The sequence below is a fragment of the Anopheles maculipalpis genome, chromosome 3RL, assembly GCF_943734695.1.
Source record: "Anopheles maculipalpis chromosome 3RL, idAnoMacuDA_375_x, whole genome shotgun sequence".
NCBI lineage: Eukaryota > Metazoa > Arthropoda > Insecta > Diptera > Culicidae > Anopheles > Anopheles maculipalpis.
The window spans coordinates 57,901,155-57,925,369 of record NC_064872.1 but is presented as its reverse complement, the minus strand read 5'-3'; the positions used below and the strand labels follow the sequence as shown (position 1 = coordinate 57,925,369).

The window sequence follows — 24,215 nt, the reverse complement described above, 5'->3', positions numbered from 1 at the left end:
ATGCTGGGATTGGGAGCATCGTTTCAAACCGAACCCACTCTGTCTGCCAGCCATCACATGATGCCAATAAAGTCATCGCCCCATACCATTGGGAACAGTTGATGGAAAATGATTTGAGACGGACTGGCGTCTGAAATAAGCGATAGTTTCAGATTCTTTTGCAGTTCTTGTGTTTAGTGTGCAAAAGTTTAAGTTCGAGAGCCATAGTTATGACGGGGAAAACATCATATCCTGTTGGTTGACGGCTTTTCGCAATGGGAAAACTTTATACGAAATTAGTTCTTGTCTGTGGGAATGAATGTCAGAAGACGATAGCATTGTCTCCTTGTAATGTAAACTTTAGAAGCAACTTGAAAATGGATTCTTAGTTGCTTTTATACTTACTTACTTGGTTTTAGAAAGCTGCAGAAATTCCTGCTTCTGTTAACGGTCAAGTGCCACCTTCTGTCATCAACCCGGCCTTTCTGGTGGACTATCCATGTGAAAGGCTTATCACACATGGAAGACATTATCGGTTAGGTCGTGCGGTGTCATTCTCATTGACATGGCAAACCTACCAGTGTCTGACGAGTCTAATTATTGTTTTTAAGATAGGAAAATCGTACAATTTTTCAAATTGTTTAAAATGTACTGACGCTGTTGATCGTTCCATGCGCTTTCTATAATACATTGAATTAAAATTATTATGAATTGTTACATAACCTTTTTTTTCTTCCTTCTCTATCTGTCTTGCAGTACACTGAAACACGTTCGGGGATAAGTATTAAAAATGCGTAAAAGCCCATCGTTGAAACTCACGACGTCAGCAAGCAGCAAAACATACGTAAACGAGTGAGAACCACGATACAGAGCATCGTTCGCGATCATCATCTAACAAATAGTTCATTGCAAGTGGAAATACATAAGCAATCAGATCAGAAAAAAGTGTACGTGATTTGTGCGTGATTGATTGTACATAGAAGAGAGAGAGCAAAAAAAAAAAAACAGGTGTGAAGTGAGTGTGCACAGTATTGATGGCATTAGCCAGATCGTGAGAGGAAAAGTAAGTGTTGTGTTTCGTTTCGCACGTCAGAAGGGGCGCAAAAGTAAAAGTTCTAGTGCTCGCCGCCGTCTATTCATTCGAATCTGCGAGGCTGCCCTTCTGCATATTGTGGCGAAAATGAGTGATGGTGGATGAAAGCACTGCTGGCCACTGGATAACGGTGTTTTGAGAGTGTGTGCGAAAGTGCGGGCGGTGAATAAATCGGAAGCAAAGCATTCGCGAATAAGGAGAGAATCGTGTAAGCAGGCAGGAAGTAAGATACCTCGGTTTGGGATTGAAATGGATCTCGCGGGTGAAACTGGAACTACCTCGAGGCAGGCACGGTTCGAGGAGTATCAGAAGATGAGTACCTCACAGCCCAACTTGGCGACCGATCAACCGGACCATCACCTAAGGACAAGGTAAGCTTTGTAGGGACAAGCAGCACAACATTTATTAACTGTATTTCCTCTTTATGGGAAGATAGAGTCTTTGCTGGATCATAAATATGCTCTCCGTATTTCAAACACTCGTTCGGCTTAAGCACGATTCGACTCGTGGTTGTAAACCTGGGAAGGATCGAGAACATGAACGAGCCTGAAGTCGCGAACGTTCGCTTAAGCCGATAATAAAGAAAGAGGGTGAGAGAAAAAGCGACAGCGAGAGAATTCACCGAGTTAACTCAGTTCTCTCTTTATGGTTTACGCATTTCCGCTGAGTCAATTGCCTGAGTGCAGGGAAGAGCAACTAGGCTTACTTTTTTAAAGATTTGTTTAACCTACTTACCTGTTCAGTAGCGCGACGTAGTAAAAGAAAAACAAAGTTGAATTTACAATTTCTTCATTACGAACGAAAGAACTTCTAGCAGGATAGTCAGTCTTTACTGGGGAGGGGCGGACCACCTGGGATTCGAAATACCGGTCTTCAAACGGCAGGATCGGGGTTCGAATCCCATCCGGACCGTCCCCCCGTAGTGAGGACTGACTAACCAACTACGTGGTATCGGCAGTCTAGAAAGCCATTTTCGATGGCCGGTAAGACCTTAAAGGTCGTTAAGCTAAGAAGACGAAGAATCTGCTGTTGACTATGGATTACCAAAATAATAGTTGGTTTAAATAATGGTAATGGTTTGTATAGATAACAAACAGTTCCTAAAGCAGATTTTGAGCAGTGTTTTCATTGTAATAATTATCTGTTAGCAGTGGTGGGTTCAACGGTAAGCGGACTGTGCGGCAGCGAAGGGGCCCGAGTTGGCAAGTGGCCCGAATTCACATAGAACATTCTTCCCCAGTCAACAGAACCAATAGGGCCCCGACTTTCCATTCCGCTTAGGGTTTGCGAGGGGCTAAATGCGCCACTGTTCGATAGTGTCAACAAAATTTTCTTGTTTTGGTAAGAGAGATGGACAGTCCATCTCTCTGTAATATACTTGGACAATTTATATATAATGAGACATGACTTTCAAGACTTCCTTGACACAATGTTGTGGGCGCTGGGAACCGATTCGAATCAGATTTATTACCGTTCCTTCCATGTAAGCTAACAATCGTTCGTACACTCGGTTCGAACGAAAAGATCGTTACATTAGCTAAAGGTTTTCTGATTGAGTAGCTATAGTAGCTGTAGTATGAAGCGAGTAGTGTTTTGTGTCCTATATCTCTGACTTATTCTAGTTATGAAACACTCGCGATGCATTTTCAAACAGAAACATAATTAAGTCGATGCGTGCGCTGCAGTAAGTTTGTTTACTACCCCTGCGCGTGAGAGTAACAACCGTAGTCTCCCGATTTCTCTCTCCTAAGTCAACGCATTCTCTCCTGTACGTATCGTATTGCTCCAGAGCATCACGCATTTCAAGCCACGGGCAAACGGCAACTGCGAGCAACATCCCCAAACAACAACCCCAACATTATAGGCGAGAGTTTCAACAGCGGAAGGCGACGATGCCGTTCGTCGTCGACATCGTGAATTACTACGCCGTGTGTGTCTGTGTTTTGTTTGTGCATTGTGGGCCAGACGCGTCTGTTGTACTTACTATTCCACCCTCGCAAGGTACTAACGCCGTCCCACGTCTGTGCGATCAGCCCCACCACGACTTTCTCTGCCGTGTCGTGTCGCGGATTTCGAACAGCACCAGTTCTCTGTGTGTGAGCGCGCCAATGGACACACAGTAGTGGTAGGGTGGTGGTTTTGCCTTTCGAGATCGAGATACCCTTGACGTGGTGTTGCTCAAGGCCTTCCCGGTTGTTTTTAGTGTTGTTGGCTGGAGAGATCCGGCTGGCCGCCTGCGCTTAGTGATTTGGATGGATATGTCTGTGTGTGAGAGTTTGCAAGAGTGTGTCAACTCGGTGCTTGACGTGAGCCAAAACCTCGTCTGTCACCTGTTCGTTGTGTGTGGTATGTGTGCCCATCTTGATGATATGGTGCGTAGCTGAATTAGCAGTGCGTGCGATTTGCCCAAATGGTTTTGAGATGATGCGTACATGTCGTGTCGTTTTGTGTTAAACTGACAGGTACAGTGATATCTCCTGCAACTCGGGTACCCACACCCGCACACAACATAAGAAGGTGTGCGGTTAAGTGCGCCACCTGTGCGTTGCGAGATGATTTATAACGTGGAAGCCGTAAAGCCAGCAGAAGGAGAGAAAAGAAAACAATATTTGGCAACGGGATTTTGTGACCCTTACGCCTCCTCCTTCAACGTCCGGGGTGCGATAAAAAGTGCGATTTTTTCTTAACGAAATCGAACATCTTCAGCATTCCTTTCAAGCTCCACAACAGAGGGAAAGAGAGAGAGAGAGAGAGAGAGAGAGAGAGAGAGAGAGTGTGTGTGAGTGAGTGAGCAACATTTTGCGAAAGGTTGTGCCCAAAAAAATAAGTAAAATCCCCCATCACAGCTATTGCTTTTGTTTCGAGTGTGCGTTTTTGTGTGTGGCCGTGTGTACCGATGTGGCCTAGATTAAGTGCTTCGATGGCTTCGTTTCGCCTGAGTGGCAGCTTTGCTGTGCGACCTTTGGGCTGTGCGAAGACCTTGCGTGAAAAAACGGCTGTGCTGAGAAGCTGGAATTTTACTGTCGATCTTCCCCTTTCGAAAACGGTTGCTACCGTTGAATGATCTTCTCTTGATCGATCGATCGCTTCTTGGGCATCGTGGGTGGAAATTTGTGCGGCGTTGTTTTAGTAGGATAAAAAAGGAGTTTTCTCCTATTGTGTGTTTGGTGAGATCGTGAAACAACTGTCAGATAGAAGGATAGGATGTTTGATCGTAACGTCCAACCCGGTCTGATGTAATTTTCTTAGTAAATTGTTAGTAATAAGTAGATAACAATATTTCCAAAACAAAATATTTAATTTATAGATTTTTGCAGTGTGTCAAAATTAATGAGAAAAAATCTTGAAGTTAATACGACTTTTTGAAACATAACCTCAACACGAATTTGTATAACTAAAGTTTTGTAGTGTATGAGCTTCATGTAAAGTGCGTTTATATGTGTGTGTGAGTGAGTAGAAGTGTTTATACTTTGGTCCTTGTGTTAGAGGACGACACATACCCCATCCTGTATAGTTCCGTCATACAGAAAACGCAGCAAAATTGGATAAACAAAGGTGTAGCGCGATCATTCAACGGCAACCCACATCGAAGCCCGACATCAACCACAAGAACAACGACGGCGGTAGAATGGTGTTTGTTGGATCGTTTTTCGAACGCTGCTGCGAACCACCGGACAAGCCGGTCCTCGAGAATGTCATCGTAAAGCAAGGGTGTGTATTGGGTGTGATGTTGGACGATAAAACATATTCAAAGATATTTTAGGGATTTTACCGTTCATGGAGTTCATCAACTTCTAGTTGGGATTTACTCAGAAGATGCCCAATTTCATCCTTTTGGGGGATTCTTTGAAGCCGGAAGAGTTCTTTCAGAGTTCTGATTTTTCCTTATCAAACTTCTGGTCCAGGAATCCCCAGTACAGCTAAGGGCATCGGTCATTGTTTTATCACAGATCTCGGCCTTCGTCCGAATGTTGTTCTTACGTCATATTAAGCTCAATGGAATTAAAGTTCACTTTTATGCTTACAGATATACGGGGTCAAATATCCTTCTGAGCATCTACCTCTCGATCGCCTTTAAGAGTATGTCGTCAATTTTTTTAACAGTGTTCATATTCCAGGGTCCTCTGTACTTGGACAACAAATGTTCTATCATGGACTCTACTTCGTCCGTCGTGATAGACATTTTACGATCTTATTTCTGTTTCAAGATAAATAAAACTTTGGACCACTTCTTGATCTGTTCTTGATCAAAATCATGATCGCCTATTTATACATTTCCTCAATGTAAATCACTATTTGTAAGCGGGATCGAGGGTGATGTTTTCTTCACCATTTTGGGATATACTTCGACAACAAGCCTAGGTGTAAACCTAGGCCCCTTGCTCGGTCTTTTGATAAATATTTGCCACATTGGGACTACTCAAACCTGTCATGCTAGAACCGCAGTGAGTAAGCGTAGAAACGGCTTTATATTATAGTAGATGTTCCCTGACATAACTTTCAAAAAGATATGGTTATGGAAATGTTGTAGAATTGAATGGGAGACTGGATCTACTTTTCTGGTAAAAATTCAGATTAATGGGACGGCTATTTAAAACCAGACGAAGGGTACAAGCGAATACGACGGTCTTCATACGGGAAAACTGAGGTTCAAATACTATCTGGATCGTTCTCTCATAATAAGGACTGAATATCCAACTACGTGCAAGTTTAATAAGACAATTGATAGCTGGCGTGACCTGGTAGGTCGTAAGAATAAGAACTAGAAGCTTTAAAATCATAGGGGTAGAAACATAGGACCTCAACGTGCCACGTGTAGGAAGACATCGTTAGTCTTAAAACCCTAGAATTGTGGATCGGGACTTCCCGTTGATGGTACGATCAACGTTATAACTCCTCCATCGTTTAGTTCTCGGCGCTCCTAATTATAGAGCATGCTTCTAATGCATCACAAATAAATATTACCGATAATATTGTGCGGATCGATAAAAGTACCTCATCATGTAACCTCTTTCGACTTTGATCTAATGTAAAAGCTTATCATAGTCATTTATCTTCATTCAATAAGATGATATCCACAAACGTGCATCTGCGCAACAAAGAATAAACAGCTCTCTCGTGTTTCACGTACAGCGGGAACACTCGTCCCACATGGACCCGCTGTTGGGAAATTCCCACCTTTATTTGTCTGTATGTGTACGAATGTTTGCACAAATCACGCAGCCAGACACGTTTCGATGAAGTTAAAATGAGTACTTCCATAGCAAGCGCTAGCGCGTAGCAGTAAGTGCAATGAAAAAAATGCTCTACTGTTTTAGCTACACACGACATTTGCCATTTGCTATTTAATGCCCGTTTTATCCATTATAAGCTTCTTATAATCTGCACCACAACACAACAAAGAAGTTTGTTGGCTGCAGTTGAATGATTCCGATCGAAACAGGGAGAACGTCAGGTCAATCAACCAATTAGCTTAGACCGCTCCGAATTCAAATGAGTTGAGGCGATAAGAAGCAGCACAAGTCAACTATTTCTTCCAACCATCGTCACTTCCGTTTCCGAGAATATAGGAGGGAAGAAAAAAATATGGTTTCCGGAGCTGTTAGGAAATTCGATGGATGCAATGGATTCCTTCCCTGGATCAAGCGAAAAATGATCAGCTAAAGATTGACTGTTCGATCAGCCATATTTAACTGACATTTAACTTGGTTAATGATCTAAAGTAAAGCGAAAAGAAAATGGAAGGAAACATCGTCCATTACGGTTTATTTATTTCCGCCATTTTGATTGGAGGCTTACCTCACTTTTATCAATTCGTTTGATCAGTCGTACAATCTCTCATAAATCAAGCCATGTTGTGCCTCTTTTGCCATGAAATAAGCTTCGTTAAATCACTTCATGTCTGAGTTTGTGTTTTTTAAATAAATTTCACAAGCATTCATCTTGTCAAAAAGAGTATTAAAGTCTTATTTCGTTTTTAATTCTTTAGTTTTGTAGCTTAAAATAGTAAATTAGTGGTTTAGTGTTTTCCACACACAGCAAATAGGTTTGAACCTTGTCTATGGTTGACAGGTTTCAACATTAATGTCACCTTCGCGCAGAGTGATGCTCTTTGAGGCGCAACACATCGCTGCAATAACCATCCTCCAACCTCCAGTCAAATAAGCCACCCCGTCTTTCGGGAGGTGCGGACTATTTGTTCGTGTGTTCGACTGAAAGTGGATCGACCTCAGCTCAAAGTTCCGCATTATCTTGTAATGTGTGTTGTTATTTTTCGCCTTTGCGGGCTGTGGTGCGTTCGTTGGGTGGCCCTCCATTTCTCTGCCTCGAACTGTTTCGTACGGGAAGGTTTCTGAACGGTGAGATTGTCTCGTCACTTCCGACTGATAAGAGGAATCCATCCGCCCTAGATCCCACACCCATCGCGTCTTACCTTTCGCGCCGTTCCTGACGCTAGTAGTTTGGTGCCTTTGCCAGGGGCAAGAATCTAATACACATCAACAAGTCCGTGTGTCTTAATCGGATTATCGATGCTCGTTCTGCTGGAGTACTAGTGTCTGTCTGTATGTGATTGAGGGGGTGTGGGGCAGAGGATTTGATGTGATTTTAATGACAGATTGTCGTAACATGTAACTCAGACAGGTTTTTAATCGATAGAGAGCGAGAGAGACTTTGCTTCAGAGTGGATTTTGACGCATGAAACAAGCACTCTTCCCTTTAATCACTTATGAAAAAAGTAATATGATGGCCCTCGTATTGTTTAATTTAATGGATGAAGTAGGGAACCTATAAACGAAACACTCTTCTCAGCATTGTCCACTACTCGATGTCAGCACGAGCTAATGGGACCCTCCCCCCCACCACCAGTACAAATAAAACCGGTCAATTTTTTATTATTTACCCCCCGGAAACGAGAGTCCGTCTGTGCGTGCTAATTTTTCCCCAATTTTTTTACGAAACAGTTTTCAACAGTCAACCTTGTCACGATAATAAATGCAAAAAACCGTTTAACGAGGTCGGGGTCGGGCTCGTGGCGAGTGAAAAATGCTGCGTGGGGTTGATTTTTGTTCACAAAAGGAAAATATTATATGTTTGCCCATTTTTTGCTCCGAAAACACTGGTGCTGCTGCTGATTGGACACAGCATTGGTAGTATGTTTTGCTTGGTTGGGTTTCGAAATTGGATGTCTATATGTTCGCCGAAAGGGATCGAATATTAAGGTGCTTTGTGTGATTTTTTTTTTATAAATTAGAGTTAGTTTTAGAGCAAGAAAAAGGAAGTTAAATTTGGTTTTATTTCTCACAAAAGTTTCTACGATTTATTTTAGTAAACTTGATTTGTAACGCATAATTTTAAAACGTTCACGCAGCGGCACACAAGCTGCCTTGACTTCGGTCGAACTAACGTTAAAGGTCATTCAACCACCACCACCGTCGTCGATGGAAAAACGAGTGCATCGGTGTTGCTACCGACCGCCGAACGGCAATGCATCTCACTGGTGGAGAGAATATTGGTTGAGAGAAGAGGCGCTCTTCAGCGCATTAGCGGTTGGAACGTGTGAGGTCCATGTCGAAATATTAGTTGCGGGTGCATGGCACAAGGGGCAAACAGCTGAAAAACAGTTTTGCAGATAGTGGTGCCCCTGTCACCTGCAATGCTACCAACCAATGCTCAATTTATTCAAACATCGGGGTCAAGTGCATTGAGTAAAGTTTGGTTTGGAAAAAGATAGGAATTAATTTATTTTTCATAGGCCGCAATTTAATGGCCAACGAGTATGCTAATCCTACAGCGATGCTTATGAGTTGTATGCTGTGTGTATGAGTTTCATAAATGCTTATAAATGTCCAGGAAGTTTCTGTCAGAAACGTTCGTTCCTATTTGTTACGTCGAAGGGAAGGACATACTATTTGCTTCTCGTTAAATCCAGGAAAAAAGGTATTGTTTTCGAGCAGTGATATATTCAAAGGATAAAAAGAGGCAATCTTGACGTTGGAGATAAGAATTATTTTGGGGAAACGAATGAGGACAAAAGGGGATATTTTTTTAAATCTTCTTTGGTTGAAAATTCATCAAAAAAAAAACAAGAATTTCGTGATGTTCTTGAGTTGAGTAGCGAAACATAAACATGAACTACTGATTAATAACTAACAAAATCATATTTCAGCTTGATGAACCGGCTCCAATCAACGGCAAAGCTCAATAACCGTGTACATAAGGTCATGGTGGGATTTATAGAAAATCAGTAATGTATGTACTGTTTTCGATAGGTTAAGCTCGTCAAATAATAGGCCTGATTGTGAGACCCAAACGTCTTCTCAAACGTCACATAAATGTCACTTTGGTATCATGACTTTCCGTTTGGCTAGATCAGACGCTTAAAAGTCGATGACAGATGTTTGTTGAACGGCAAGTCAAAAATTTGCATTGCCTGAGCCAAACGGAAACGCGCTTTAGACGGAAAGTTTTCTGTCAGTCAAGTGCAACAACGGAAAGTATAGTTTGCTTTCATACAAACCATGTTTAAGCATAAATCGATAGAAAAGTATATATTTTACGTGGGTACGTTATTGTAATGATTTTGAAGTCGTTTTAGTTATTTTATTTGGTGGTTTGCAGGAATTATTCTGAAGCAAGAACCACAAGAGTCCACCACGAAAAAATTTCCACCACAAAAAGTATATTATTAAACCAAACTGATTCATTAGTAAATGATTCTAATCAAAATTAACATTTAAGTATAGGTTTAATTCGACTGAAATCATCTGTGAATTTATGGACTGAGCAACCTGTCTGCCTGTATGAATTTATGCAAATACGTAATACAAATTTGCTTTCCGTTTGGTTAGAGTCTTGCTGTCGGAAAGTTTTCCGTTTCGCTTTGACAATCAGGCTTAATATCTACCTATTTTGTTTGATACGTGATTTTCTGCACAAAAAAAAAAGCAAAATGAATACAAATCGTACATACATTTAAATAAATACAACGATACATCTTTCAATAATAGCACTTAAGTTATAGCAACTAATTGCCTGTTGTGTGTCTTACTTATGTTTCGTTTTTACCGTCTGCCTTCTGTCTTTCTCCCAATATTTGTGTTTCTTTTGCAAACGTGTCTCGATATTGTTATTGAACATGATCCGTCCACAATGGTCAATCAAAACGTGATCCCAATTGCGTCGCGCACTCGCGAACGGTAATTGTTTTGCACAATAAGGAGTGCTTCCGTACGGTCAAGAAACGACCAACAAACAAATAAACACGCATAATCTAGCCGACATGCCTCGATCGATGCGCAAAATGGCGTTCTCGCGTTCGATGACCGATCCCGGGATCGTGTCGTGTGATCGTGGTTCCGACCCGCCGTCACTCTGATTGGCAAAGACAAAGAGCTGTCGGCCAGCGGTGGAATCGTAAGGTAAAAAATGTGCGGCTGTCGCGAAGGCAAAACAAACGAGACAATCACATTAGATCGCATGTCCACGATCGTTAAATCGCTAGAGAAGGAGGGTACGAAGGAGTGCAGTATAGACGAAGACCGATTGCCCATGTCATACAAGCTGTTTGAACAGAGCCTTGGCGAGAGCAGTTCGAGAATCAGTAACTCGCGCCACAAAGAGACAGCGTATTGTCATGCTGGGATGGGGGACAAATTGTGTAACTAACGGTAAACTCCAAGGTGGAAGAGTTCTTGTTCTTCCCGTCCAGCATCCACTCATCGAATATCAGCAAAGAAAGAGAAGGGATGATGCGAATGAAATGTTGAATAACTCTAGATGAAGGTGATCTGCTGTATCGCAGCCTTCTCCGGAGGTGTTAATCAAATGAGGGACAAAGAATAAATTTTGAATCCCATGGTGATAATAGAATGCGTCCAAGGAGCTTATTTTTATAGAACTGTGTTCTTTTGACAATAGTGTGGATCGTATTTGTTGTACAGCAGCTGTAAAAAAGAGAAGCTGGTGGTCTTCTTCTTCTTTTCTTAACGACTTCTAAGGTCATGCCATCGAAATGGCTTACTAGACTTATTGATACCACGCAGTTTGGATAGTCACTCCTCACTACGAGGGGACGGTCCTGATGGGATTTGAACACCAGTCCTGCCGTATGAAGACCAACGCCGCTGTCGCCTATACCACCGGGTCGCTCCAAGTGGTTTAGTGATCGAATCGGGTTGTGTTTTCAACAGTAGTGGTGAGGATGAACTATCCAATTATGTGGTAATAATAATTCTAGTAAGTCATTATACAGCTGACTTGTCTCCCGAGTTCGTTAAGCCATGAAAAAGAACAAGACTACTTGCTCATTTGATACTGCCTTACGTATATTGCACTTCAATTTCTCGGTGATCTTTGTCTAGTTCTAGAGTTCCCGTCAAAGATCATGTTCTATAGTCTATCAACGACATCACTTCAACTCAACGTTTGATTTTCACGACTTCTCTTACAATTTTGACGCACTAAAGGGTGTTGCTACTGCATATACAGCATATAGACTTGACATAATCTCAACTTCCACCTTAGCGATCGGATGCGGATCTTTCCATAAGCGGACTAATCGACCGCGTGGGGCTCCCGCTTCTGAAAATAAGCCCTAAACGAATTTACAGTACTTATCAGGCGCTACAGCCGCCTTGCGGTCTTGGGCTGCCGAAGCAGAATCCGGAACCGCTCTCGGTCCCGCGCCGTCGTCCGCCAATCCGTTATCCCGGCCTTGATGGCGGATGATTCCACGCCATCCTCACACCTCAATCTGGGCTTACTACGCCTCCTCTGTCCGTGTGGATGGCCTAAAAGGACTTTCTGACCTGGGTCGTCCGGTGCCGTGCGTATAACATGATCAGACCATCGGAGCCTGACGAGTCGATGAGGTCGTCATACAGTTCGTACAGCTTACTCTCGAACGCGGCTAAGAGGGTTTCATCTGTTTTGGACAGGGTCCATGTGTCAGAGGCGTATGTGAGTACTGGGACTATAAAGGTACGATACAGTCACAGCTTCTACCGTCGCGACAGGTTTTTTTAGGTGAGCTGTGTCCTTAGGCTGTAGAATGACCGGCTGGCCGCCAGCATCCTAGCGTGCAACTCCGTCTCTATGCTGTTTTTGGTGCTGACTTTTGACCCGAGATAGGTGAAGTTTTGGACGACTTCAAAATTGCGTCACCCATCCGTACACCACTCCCACATAGTTCCGGATATTAGTAGGGCCGCTGATGGTTCCACCATGAATTTGGTCTTTGGCTCATTAATCTGCAACCCGAGGTTTTCTGAACCTTTGGTAGGCCTTTGCTACCTGGGAGAGCCGCAGATCAATGATGTCTATATCATCAGCGTATGTCAGGATCTGGGTTGACTTATGGTTCCCGAAGTCTCCACCTCCGAGTCACGGATGGTCCTCTCTATCGCCAAGTTGAATAGGAGACAGGCGAGCCCATCTCCCTGACGCAGGCCTTTGGTGGTATCAAAGGACCTTGAGAGTTTTCCATCCACCTTCACCCGGCATGTGACGTTGGTCAAGGTCATTCTAACAAGCCTGATCAGTTTGGCGGGGATTCCAAAAGAGCTCTTTGGCTCGTAAAGTTTTACCCTGGCTATGCTATCATATGCGGCCTTGAAAGCTATGCAAAGATGGTGGCAACTGCTGTTCAGCCATCTTCTCCAAGATTTGCCGCATGGTGAAGATCTGGTCAGTGGTAGATTTTCCGTTTCGGAATTCTCTTTGATAGTTTCCATCTATCTGCTCAACGAATGGAACAAGCTTATGCTGAAGAATTAGGGAGAATATTTTGTAGGCGGTATTCAACACCGTACGAATTTGTTGTTGTAAATGTTGGCGTTCTGTTGTGTATTCTGCTAAATACTGGCGGATCTGATCACAGTGGAGATGTACGCCTCTAGTGAAAAGTGTTTCAAGAATTGTCTTACAACACTGTAGAGCAACACATTGATGTTTATTTCGTTTAACATACCAAAAAAGAAGAACTATTACCTGTCTTGTATTACACAGCATAACTAAGCGTTTCCTGTAGCCAAACAAATTAGATCGCAAGCCTTTGATGTCAGGAGAATCTCAATTGGGCCAGACTGGTTCTAAAATAACAAAAGAAAAGACAGAATTTCTCAAAGTTTTCTTGTATAGAAGGGATCAAATTCACTCATTAGGTTTATGATTTTTATCAACTCTTATGGCACAAGCTTTAGACTATTGGAATGACGATATGTTTACCTCGAATAATGTATCCTTCCGCAAAGAAAAAAAACATGGCTGCTCAATATGTTGCCAATTTTGCCTTTAATAAGGCTTCATCACAAACTTGATAACTACAATTCGGAATACGGATTATTGTATCCATCCTTAACTAAATCACATTATCGCAGCAGTGCCCTAAGTGGTTCTTCAAACCGATGCGTGCTCCCTTTCGCTCCCTCAGCGTAAGAAAAAAAAGGTCGTTGAAATGTTCACTGCGTAAAAATGCCAGAAAACGCAACACGCACGTAAGATTGACGACTGCTACCCCCCTCCCTCCTCCTCCAGTAAGAAACGAGCAAAATTTGCGCAGACGTACCGGCTTCGAACCTGGGCGTGCGTGTGCACGGTTGTTTTGTGTGATCGGTCTCAGGTCTCCATTCCATTTATCCATTCCCGTTGCACGACCCCATCGCATGATAATGTGTATTGCCGTTGCCAAATCGGCTTCACATGCCCGCAATTGCGCCACATAAATCGATTTGGCGGCAACGGGGAAGCTTTTGCGTGGAAAAAATAAAAACATGGGCTCTCGTGTCCCGCTGTATGGTTATGTGCCGGTGGTTGTGTGTGTGTGTGCATGTACACCTTGCCGCCAAGCGGTCGTTGAGATTAGGCAACCGAAACCGAAGAAAGCAACTCACACCCAAATCAGATATTATGGTGGCGCCTTCTTTAAATGCTTTTGGCAGGTTTGTTTGGTGTGATAGATAGCGATAGTGTGGCAAAAGGAAAAAGTGATTTATGGAAAAATAGTTTTCCCAGCCTAAGGGGGTTTGCCAAGGAATGGCGGCTCAATATGTAGCGGATAGGAAAACTAGCTTCCGCCATGTCTAGCCTGCAGACATTTTTGTGTGCTTTATCCCCAAATTCTTAACGTCTCCCATACTTGCGGGAACGAAAAGGAACCCTCGTTTGTCGGCACTCGTGGGCACGAATCTATTAAAGGTGGATTATTGGAGCAGGTTGTTGTGACAACCTAAATAATAATTCTCTCTTTTCTGCGGGGGTGAATAGATTTGTGGACACTGTTCGTTTCAAACAAAGAGAAATAAAGGGCCACATCGTCTTGATTGCATTTAAAACAAATTCTAATCGTTGCTTCTGGTTATTTTGTGCGATACGAAATAGATGACGGTGGCATTAAAAGAAACGCTATCGAAATATAGGCTGACCTACACGCTCACACCGACACGCCGAACAACCTGCCTCGCACGGTTAGCTGTTGCTGCTGACGCTAGCTGCCTGTTCGCGTTCGGCAAACAATCGAGCCAGCGCAGCAAATGGCAATTGCGGCCAGGGGCTGATAAGATAAAGCCAACATCATCTTCGTACACAACAACAACATATTGGAGTGTGTATGTATGAGTTCTTCTTTGCGAATCGATGCAGATATTTACCGATGGGTAAATGGGGGGTTTTTTTTAGACTCTCCGATCCGTTTTATATGACAATTGTTACATTCATACAAGGCTTTTCATTTAAAATGTTGAATGAATATGAAACTATGACTTGCTTGCAAGATTAGCTTGCTAGATAAGAGATTGTTCAGTTGAAATTGGCAGGTTTTGTACTGCACCTTATTGACTCAAATTTCTTCTAATTCTTACCTTCACCACACAATCTGTTCCGCATTACTGCAATCTTATCGGATGGTCTAAGATGACCTTACAAGACTCTGGTTTAGGATTTCTAGTTTTTGGGTAGGTTCTGTTTGGTGCATGGCTATTTATAGCCCACGTTACACTTGTTCCGGTACTAGTGGCCTTCCCATACTGTGAGTTGCTGGAGAATTGCCACTGGAGGTTGTGATAAGATTTTTATTGCTGTCCGTTCATACCCATACTAGGAAGTGACATGTACGTTGAAGAATGTCACACATCGTCTCTCCAGTTCAAGCATGTAATGGATCCCGATAGTGGATTGCCTTTCCTACAAGCCATATTCCAATTTTACTTTGTTTAAAAATAGTAAGCTTTAAGTAATATTTTTCGCTACTTGCCTTATTGTATAATAAGACCATCCGTTTGAAGAACCTGTTGCAATGGACGATGCTCGAGTTATATAGAACAGTTTGGTCCCGGCCACACACGACCGAAACAGATCGAATTGAAACATCAAATTTGACAGTAAATAACGCTTTTTCATGGTTGTGGTGCTAAAAAATATTAATTTTTCGATTTTTTAAAAATATTATTAATCAAATTACAGTACATTATGGTCAAATAATTGTGTTGAAAGGTTTGTTTGTTTCGGTCAAACCCGCAACAACAACGAAACAAAGCGAGACAGTCAAAGAAGCGTTACGAAGCGTTACACTTTGATGTTTCGTTTCGGTCGTATGTGGAATTGGTCTTAGAGTTCCAGTAAGTAAATATGCTTCTGAAACATGCAATGTATCAAAAAGTAAGAAATTATCATAAACATATTCAAATGAAAGATGTTCCGGAAGCTTTTATGGTCGCGTTCGATGAGCTATCATAGCTGTAGGAGCTGTTACTATTTGTACAACAAGTCAAGCTCGCCGACTGGTCATGTTATGAGAATGACGCCGGACGATCCAGAACTTAGAAGGTGCCATATTTCATCTCCTAAATTGAAATGGAGTGTTGACTTCGGACACTCCATCGTCCGAAGTCCGTATGCGGTCGGTCAGACCACATACCACATTGGACCGAGAAATTGTGCAGTAAATCAAGTAAAATGCAGTATAGAAATTTTAGTTGTCTTCTTATCTATTGTAAATTGAAGCAAAAGAAATAAAAAAATGCAACAATAAAATGTTTGGTTTTGGTCTAAAATTTGTGGTTGTAAAATTACCTTGAAATGATCTAATAATTTCTATTAAATTTTTTATGAACAAGCGCTTTGAAAAGCTAATCTAATCAACTGTAACTAATAATGGTCCTACCTTTTACTGTGTTTATTCTCTTACAGCATGAAGTCCATCCTGGAGGAGGTGAATCAGTTGGAACGAAACAACGAGCACCAGCAACCGGCACCACCGTACCCACAGGTCATCTTTGGCAATGAGTACCATCACCATCAGCCGGCTGGCAGCACCGTCGACGCTCAAGACTATATGCACCACCCGCACCATCATCACCTACACCCGGCAATGTGTGCGAACGGGTGGGCCCAGCTGCCGATGGGTATGGTGGCGGCCGATGGTCCCGGTGTCGGGCCGGTAGGCGTCGGTATCGCCGGTGTCGGTGTCGGCATGTCCAACAAACCTGCCACATCCGGCTGGATGGATGGGCTGTTCGGTTGCATGCGACCGGTACTGTCGCTGATTGGCAAAAGCCACATCATGGAGATGAAGAGCAAACAGACTGAGGATTGGGAGATTCCGTACGAAACGATCACGGACATGGTGTGGTTGGGCAGCGGTGCACAGGGTGCCGTGTTCTGTGGCAAGCTGCGCAACGAGCTGGTAGCGGTAAAGAAGGTGCACGAGCTCAAGGAGACGGATATCAGGCATCTGCGCAAGCTGGATCACGAGAACATCGTCAAATTCAAGTGAGTGTGAATGGATGCCGGGAATGGAACGGATGTCGTGTTTGATGCACGACACTGTGTCCGCGTGTGTCACGTGCGCTGGGTTTAGTGTCGGTGGTGTGAAGGTAGTAGCAAGTTCCGGTCGCCAACCAGGAGCCAGCTTTTGCGCTAGGTCAAACCTATTTATAGCCAGCCTTCTGTCGCCTCCTTTTTTGCTGCCTTTTTTTTTTAAACACGCTTTTGTTCTACAATCCTATTGCCGTTTCTTCAGTTGGATAGAGAACAATGCGTGACGGGAACTGTAAACCCTTCAATGAACGGGCTATAACTGGAAGTATGCACAATTAGAATAATACTAATTTTTTATTGTTTTACTTTAATTTCTCTGTACAGAACAGTTGAGCATTTTTTGTCAAAATTTCTCCTCTTTTTATTAATTAATGGAAAAAATTCTCTCTCGAAACAAAAAGCCGCTCGTAATTGATTTAACGTGAAAATGTAAAAAACGGGCACAATACAAAAAACCTTGATTTTTCTAATAAAATATTGTAAGATAACTGACAACCCTCATCTTTCTATACTTCTTACCGCCTTTTTTTTAAAGCTACCCTCATTGCTCATTGCATTGCTTTTATTCAAACTTCTTCTTGGCTTAACGACCTTACGCCGGCCATCTAATTACATAAAATACCATGTAGTTCAATAGTCAGTTCTCACTACGGTGTAACGCTCCAGATGGGATCGGTTGAAACCTGGTCCTGCCGTTTGAAGACCGGCGCCGTTGTCGCCTCTCCAAACTCTCACTTAGGTCACAAGTCTTTGGGATTTTTTTAACCTTAGTTTGGTCCATTGAAAGTTAACTCATATTTATGAAGACATTCTTTTTTTGGTTAATTACCTCTGTCTTTCGTCGTACTCGTAATGATTATGTCTGTCATCAGCAAATGGCATTCAGAACGAGCTAATTTAGCGCAAATTAATTGACGAAACCTAATTTCTTTTTCGTAGACAGCTTCTCATATTGGGCAGTTTCATAGATTAAATTAATTTTAATTTAATTAATTTTTAATTTAATTTCATCGCCCATATGAGGCTCGGCCGCGAGAATTGGTTACTTCTTCTTACGCTTCTCAGGATTGCAATCGCATTGCAATCTCAGGATTGCAAATTTGGTTCTTAACAACAAAATTTGGGAATCTATATTCTATTACAAAATACCACAGATGCAATAGAGTTTTCAATAAGAAATGATTTAAAATTATATGCTATAAAAGCGTATTTCTTTTATTCTCCCATACTGGATTAGAAATGAATGATTAGATTGCTGCAGCTTGAAGGGTTAAGCAGCAGCAGCAGCAGCTAGAATGGCTGCATAATTTATGGAACCTGTGTACTAGCGTACCTCGCGTGACCTGCCACATTACCTCTTGCCCCATCCATAAGATACACCTGCATGACCATCGTCACTTTATCCCATTCTGAAACACCGACTTCCGGTTGGTTGCAGTTTGCAGAAAAAACCCCCGGCAGTACCATATAACTTATTCTATTTCTGTTCTATTTCTTTTTTCTACTCTCCGCTACTATTGCCATCCTTTCTGCCCCCCTGACCTGAATATTCGGCCGATAGGGGAGTGTGCACCCAGGCGCCAGCATTCTGCATCATCATGGAGTACTGTCCGCATGGTTCGCTGCACAAGAAGCTGAAGGACAGTGGTGGGATCATATCGCCCCAGCAACTCGTCTCCTGGTCGCAGCAGATCGCACTCGGCATGCAGTACCTTCACACGCACAAGATCATCCATCGTGATCTGAAGAGTCCCAAGTAAGTATGAAGAATGGCACCGTCAGGGTGAGAAGAAAATGGAAAATGAATCAAAAAACAACAGTTTTTCGCACCGGGTAGTTAGTAGTAGTAGTGGTAGTCGTGTTTGTTAAGACTTTCCAAATGTAGTTTAAACCCGACCTGAAGGTCTTCGGTAGGCCTCTTCGTTTTGAAAGTTTGTTCCATTCACCAACAATAACAAGCACACACATACACACACGCGGTACCATTTTTTAAGCACCAGATGCCTTAATTAGCTTGTCTTTGTTGTTTTACAAATCCATGACGTACGGTGAGGTGTGTTGTTATTGTTGGGCGATTAAAGGCAACACAGCAAACAACCCGGAATTAACCCATGCGAGGGCAGAGAGTGTGCAATTTTATGAGTTTTTGGTTAAACTTTTCGTGGAATTGTCGAGAAGAGGCGAGTAAAAATTGAATGAAAGTACAAGCTTTCATTTCATGCCATGAAGGAGATTTTCCACTCGAATCTTTAATCTCAACCTTTGAGATACGGTCCGTTTATTCGAATGAAGGTTTGATGCTTTGAAATAGCTTAAAAAATGGAGACGATTAAAAGGTTTGCGTTGAAGAACATTGTACAAACAGGAGCAAAAAATGACTTCTCTTTGGTGAGCTCCATAATGTCTCTAGGAATTCTTTTTGGTTCGATAACTCCAAATGCCAAAACATAAACTTTTAATTCAAACTATTTTGGACGGGGAAAACTCGTCCGTAACCTTCACCACCGCCGAACGGTTTCACTAGTAGTTCACCACGAACTCAATCGCCAATCGTGCGTCTTATGACGTCTTCCAAGGCCGCATCTATTCGAATAAATTTATATATATGTGTGTGTGTGTTTATGTTGGGAAAATCCAAAAATTGATCCACCCGGAACTATGAAACTCCCGGCAAGACCCGGCAACTTGAGCCACCCTTGTGCCAGCACATGATGCGTAGTAGAAGATAGTACAAGGGAGGAAAAGAGCGAGAGAAGCTTTACTGCTTTCGTAATGAAAAAGGAAACGCATGCGTACGGAAAGCTCCCCAATCACACGAGGTACCATCGCGTGTTCGTTGGTCTGCAGCGAAAGGGAAACCAAAGGAGGACAGCTTCTCCAGCTGGTCCAGTTTCCATTCCGTTCCTTGCGTGTCGTATCTTAAGATGACGTCATGAATATATGCGTCGTTTGTGGGGAATGTTCTTATGCAATGTCGCTTCCAGCAAGTGACGTAATAGTGGAACTGTTTCTTGGCACTGTTTGGTATTGTGATTCATTTTTTCTTCTACACTTAGCTGCAGATATGTTAATTTATTTATATCTTTATTTTTCCTCCCCCAGCATTCTAATCGGCGAAAAAGAGGTGATTAAAATCAGCGACTTTGGAACATCGCGCGAATGGAACGAAATCAGCACGAAGATGAGCTTTGCCGGTACGGTGGCGTGGATGGCACCGGAAGTTATCTGTAATTTGCCGTGCAATGAAAAGGTTGACATCTGGTCGTACGGTGTCGTCCTGTGGGAACTACTGACCGGTGAGGTACCGTACAAGAACGTTGATTCGTCGCAAATCATCTACGGTGTCGGTAGCAATTCGCTGTGCCTGCCAATACCGGAATCGTGTCCGGAGGGTTTTAAACTGCTGATCAAACAGTGCTGGAGCACAAAGCCACGAAATCGACCCTCGTTCAAGATCATTCTAACGCATCTGGACATTGCGGGTCGGGAGTTGTTGGCGGCGTGCGAGAAGGAACAGTACGAGGCGTACTATCAGTCGCAGCAATCGTGGCGTGAGGAGATTCGTAGCCACATGCAAGAGATAACGAGCAACCGGATGAATATCCAGAAAGTCGAGCAGGATCTGATACAGAAGCGGAAGGATGAGTGGAAGCACGCGCAACACGTGCGGATGACGTACGAGAGGAAGCTGGAGCGTACGAACATGATATGCCGGCAGCTGTCCACGTACATTGCGCAGCTGGAGCAGAAAGAGCAGGAAATTATGAAGTAAGTAATGTTGTACTAATATGTACCTGAATCTTGTACTAATTAGTATCCTATCTTCGTTTCTTTGTTTCTTTTCCTCGTATTCAGGCGCGAAAAGCAGCTTGCACCTCAGCAAAGAAAATGTGGCTTCCTAAAACGCGGTGCGGACAAATCCAATCGCAAACGACCGTTCAGCTTTCCCTCGATGGGAACGGCCCTACCTGGATACCCGGGAGACTCAACAACACCAAGTCCAACGGCAAACGGCGTTACACCGGCGAAAGCAACACTGTACGCCGAACTGAACCCTTCCGGCCATCCGGGTGCACGGTCCGTTGTGGCGACAGCAGGCCCACCGCCACACTACAGTACACTGGCACCTCTCCAACAAGCTTCAGCTACGCCAGCAACTGCCACCATCAATCCAGACTCGTCGACAACAGTTGTCCCATCGCCGATGGCACCCACGACAACGTCTTCCGGAAGGGTGAAAAAGCTTCGCCATCGACGGGTTGGCTCGGGAACGATCAACTGCAGTCCAAAGTGTAGCCCATGCCGGGATCGCCGGGTACAGAGCGAACCGGAAACGCGCCAAGTAAAGCTAGTGGACACGGAAACACAAACCGAACCGATGGACATTAGTGAGCCGGATGTGAGCCCGAGCCCTAATGTGGCCAGCAAACGTATGTCGGCAAGTTTGCGCGAAGAAGAGGAGGAAGAAAAGATAGAGACTGAGGTTATAGAGGACGCGCTAAGACGGCTTGGCGTAAATGAGCGACTCGCAGGAGAACGAACGCCGGGAACGGAAATGCGTGCCAGTGCGTACCGCTGTAGCAGTAAGCCACAGTCGGAAGACGACGGTGAAGTGCCTGAGGATGAGGAGAACGGCAATTCGATCTCGATCTCAACGATGACGAACAGCCGGAGCAGTGACATGATGATGACGAGCGGTGGTGGAGTGCCGGTAACCGGTGAACAAAACTACCGATACCTGCGGCGACAGCAGAGTACTCAGCACCACCAGGAAGACCTGCAGGAAGAGGAAGCCGACGGTGATGTGGAAGAGTACGACGATGAGCGGGAAGATTCGAGCCCCGACCCGATAATGGATGCGATGAACCGTAACGAGCGGTTCGATCGGGTGTGCAGCGATGACGACAAGATCGATACGCTCGATCGAAAGGTGAACAGTATCTCGGAGAAGCTGCAACAGAGTGCCGCGTACGGGAATCTCCTAAACGACAACAATGTCACTGTGTACCGGACCGGCATAAAGCAATCGGGTCAGGGTGGGAAGACGATCTTGCTGAAGCATCCTGCTGCAGGAAGCAATCTAAAACCGGCCGGTGCCGCGGGTGCCGGAATCGGTGTGTATATGTACAGTGGGCCGCATGCCGGAGGGCTAGTAGCGTCACCAGGGAGTGTTGCAGAGGCGAAGATGATCGGAGAGATTACGATGGTGGAACACGAGCCCAAGGAAAATGAAAGCTGGACCGATGAGGAAGGTGAAGAACCAGACCAGAACACGTACTATGTGCTCCGTCGCAAGAGGTAAGTGTGTTTTTGGTGGTTAGGTTGCATTCCGCGTGACTCACCTGCACGATAAGAGATGTGTTGTAGATGGGGTGATATGATTTTGGTGGACGAAACCCAAACAATGCGTGTTCATCTTGCGAAAAAGAAGGTAAAAAATGGCGCGATTAGATATTTACTTGTTTGCTAGTAATGAGGTAAGGGCAGAGAACCAGCTTTGATGTGAGAAGTGGGTGGTGGTGCTTTGTTATCAAACTTTTGCGGCATGTGATGATGAATACGTTTGGGCAATCCCGTGAGTTCTAGAAATAATTTACTGGAGTGATATGACTGATTACGAGCCAAAACGGAGACGGGTTCGTTTTTTATTGGGTTGGTTAAAAAGAGGGTATGAAAGCCCAAATATTTTTGTGTGAAAAGTTACATATTGATTCTACGTAGCTACTAGTTTTTCGGTTAGCAGATTATCGTTAAAAATCCCTTGAAAAACCATTCTCACAAGCAAATGATGTTGATTTTGTCGATTGCTGAAAACAGTCAAGAGGATATTTTTGGGGATGTATTACAATTAAAAAAGATTCAAATTGAAATTTCAATATCGCACGCCAAAAGCGCTCAGTGAAACTGAACCACAGCATTTTAGTACAAAATTTAGTACATACGAACTTTCTAGCTTGGCGGGTTTAATTATGTTTTGAATTTTTCGTGCTCAATTGAGGGTGATATTTTTATAACAAAGATAACAAATATAACAAATGCTTTGCTGATCAGCCTTCCCAAAATTTGGATTTCAATGAGACAAAAACTTTATTCGATTAGGATAGGCTGGATTTGAATCTTGTAGAGAGCTTCAATGGACAAAGATGAGCTATTTATTTACGAAAAGGAAATGCAATGAGATGAGATCTAATTCAAATTTATTCCTTTAATTTTCCCTCGTTTGTTTCTGGATGATTTATAGAAGCTTCAATTCGTTTTGAACATCTACTAAATATCAAAGAGTAATTTGTGCAATCCTTACGATGAAGTCAACGAATAAAACCACCTCAGCCTATAAAATTAATGTATTTTTTATTCGTTCCCTCCCGTAGCGTTGGCCGTCTTCCGATAAAGCGTGGCCGGCGAATGAAGCATTCGGTCGGCTCTGGACCCTCCGTATCCCCCGGTATGGTTCATCATCACCATTCTTCTGCAGGTGGTGGCGGCGACCATCTAGTGATCGTGCATCGTAAGATCAACTCGAACGTGACCATCTCGGATGAGGAAAACACGTCTGAGTACAGTCACGCACCGTCCAGTCAACGGTCCACGCTCGAATCCAATCCGGATCTACCGTCGGTCGTGTTGATGAAATCCGGCCGACGTGTGGATCGAATCATACAGCAGCAGCAACCGATGCATAAGAGCACCACATCCGCCAAGGACACGGACGACGATGATGTCGACGACGACGACGATGACGATGGCAATGTGCCGGATAGTGATCTCGAGCTGCAGGACTCTAGCGACAGTAGCTCGGACGAGGTGGAACGAGTCAACCGGCGACCGGTGGCGGATGTTGTCAACGGGAATCGGGTGTAACCGGGGATCGTGTGTCCTGCCCATCAGTGTTATCACTGATGCCATGTTGTAGGGGTATGTGTGCGTGTGAAGGTGTTGAAATGTTTGAGATTACGAATGGGAGGCAATCACCGTGGCGCGTGTGTGTGGTCTGTCTATTCTCTATTTTTGTAACAAATTTTGCTACACTGTCTAAGTACGCCTGTTAGCGCGTATTTACGTAGTACATTTAGTAGAGTCTAGTTATGTTTTCATTTGCACTCGTATTCTGTTACCGATCAGTTCCGTCCCCGTTCTGGTTTTTTGTTTGTTTGTTTTCGAGTATTTGTTTCCGTTTTGCAATATTGAAACCCTTATACGTGTATGAATGATGATGATGGTGGCAATGGTAGCTTGCTGTAAGTGGCTCCATTTTTTTTTGCCTCCGTAGTGGCATTGCTGCCGGTATGATCTTTAATCTATTACATGAAACAATCCAGTCCAGTCGCTG

At 43.6% G+C, this 24,215-nt stretch overlaps 2 protein-coding genes across 4 annotated transcripts in view; one reads left to right on the top strand and one right to left on the bottom strand.

Annotated features, from left to right (window-relative positions):
• LOC126562266 (uncharacterized) overlaps nucleotides 1-24,215 on the bottom strand; it is a 472,552-nt gene that overhangs the window by 285,114 nt on the left and 163,223 nt on the right. The window lies entirely within an intron of this gene.
• Nucleotides 1,322-23,755, top strand: LOC126561455 (mitogen-activated protein kinase kinase kinase 12). Of its 2 annotated transcripts, none has more exons than XM_050217609.1 (6): nucleotides 1,322-1,443; nucleotides 16,256-16,837; nucleotides 18,447-18,641; nucleotides 19,988-20,653; nucleotides 20,741-22,183; nucleotides 23,257-23,755. In XM_050217609.1, exons 1-6 carry the CDS (start codon nucleotides 1,322-1,324, stop codon nucleotides 23,744-23,746), a joined length of 3,498 nt encoding a protein of 1,165 aa, XP_050073566.1. In that variant the 3' UTR covers nucleotides 23,747-23,755. The 2 variants fall into 2 exon arrangements, with proteins under 2 accessions (XP_050073566.1, XP_050073567.1); XM_050217610.1 differs by lacking the exon at nucleotides 1,322-1,443 and adding an exon at nucleotides 4,642-4,783.

Coding starts and splice junctions, on each gene's coding strand:
- LOC126561455 (XM_050217609.1), top strand. CDS start 1,322: ATGGATCTCGCGGGTGAAACTGGAACTACCTCGAGGCAGGCACGGTTC. Junction 16,838..18,446: donor GAGAACATCGTCAAATTCAA/GTGAGTGTGAAT, acceptor TTCGGCCGATAG/GGGAGTGTGCACCCAGGCGC. Junction 22,184..23,256: donor TATGTGCTCCGTCGCAAGAG/GTAAGTGTGTTT, acceptor TCCCTCCCGTAG/CGTTGGCCGTCTTCCGATAA.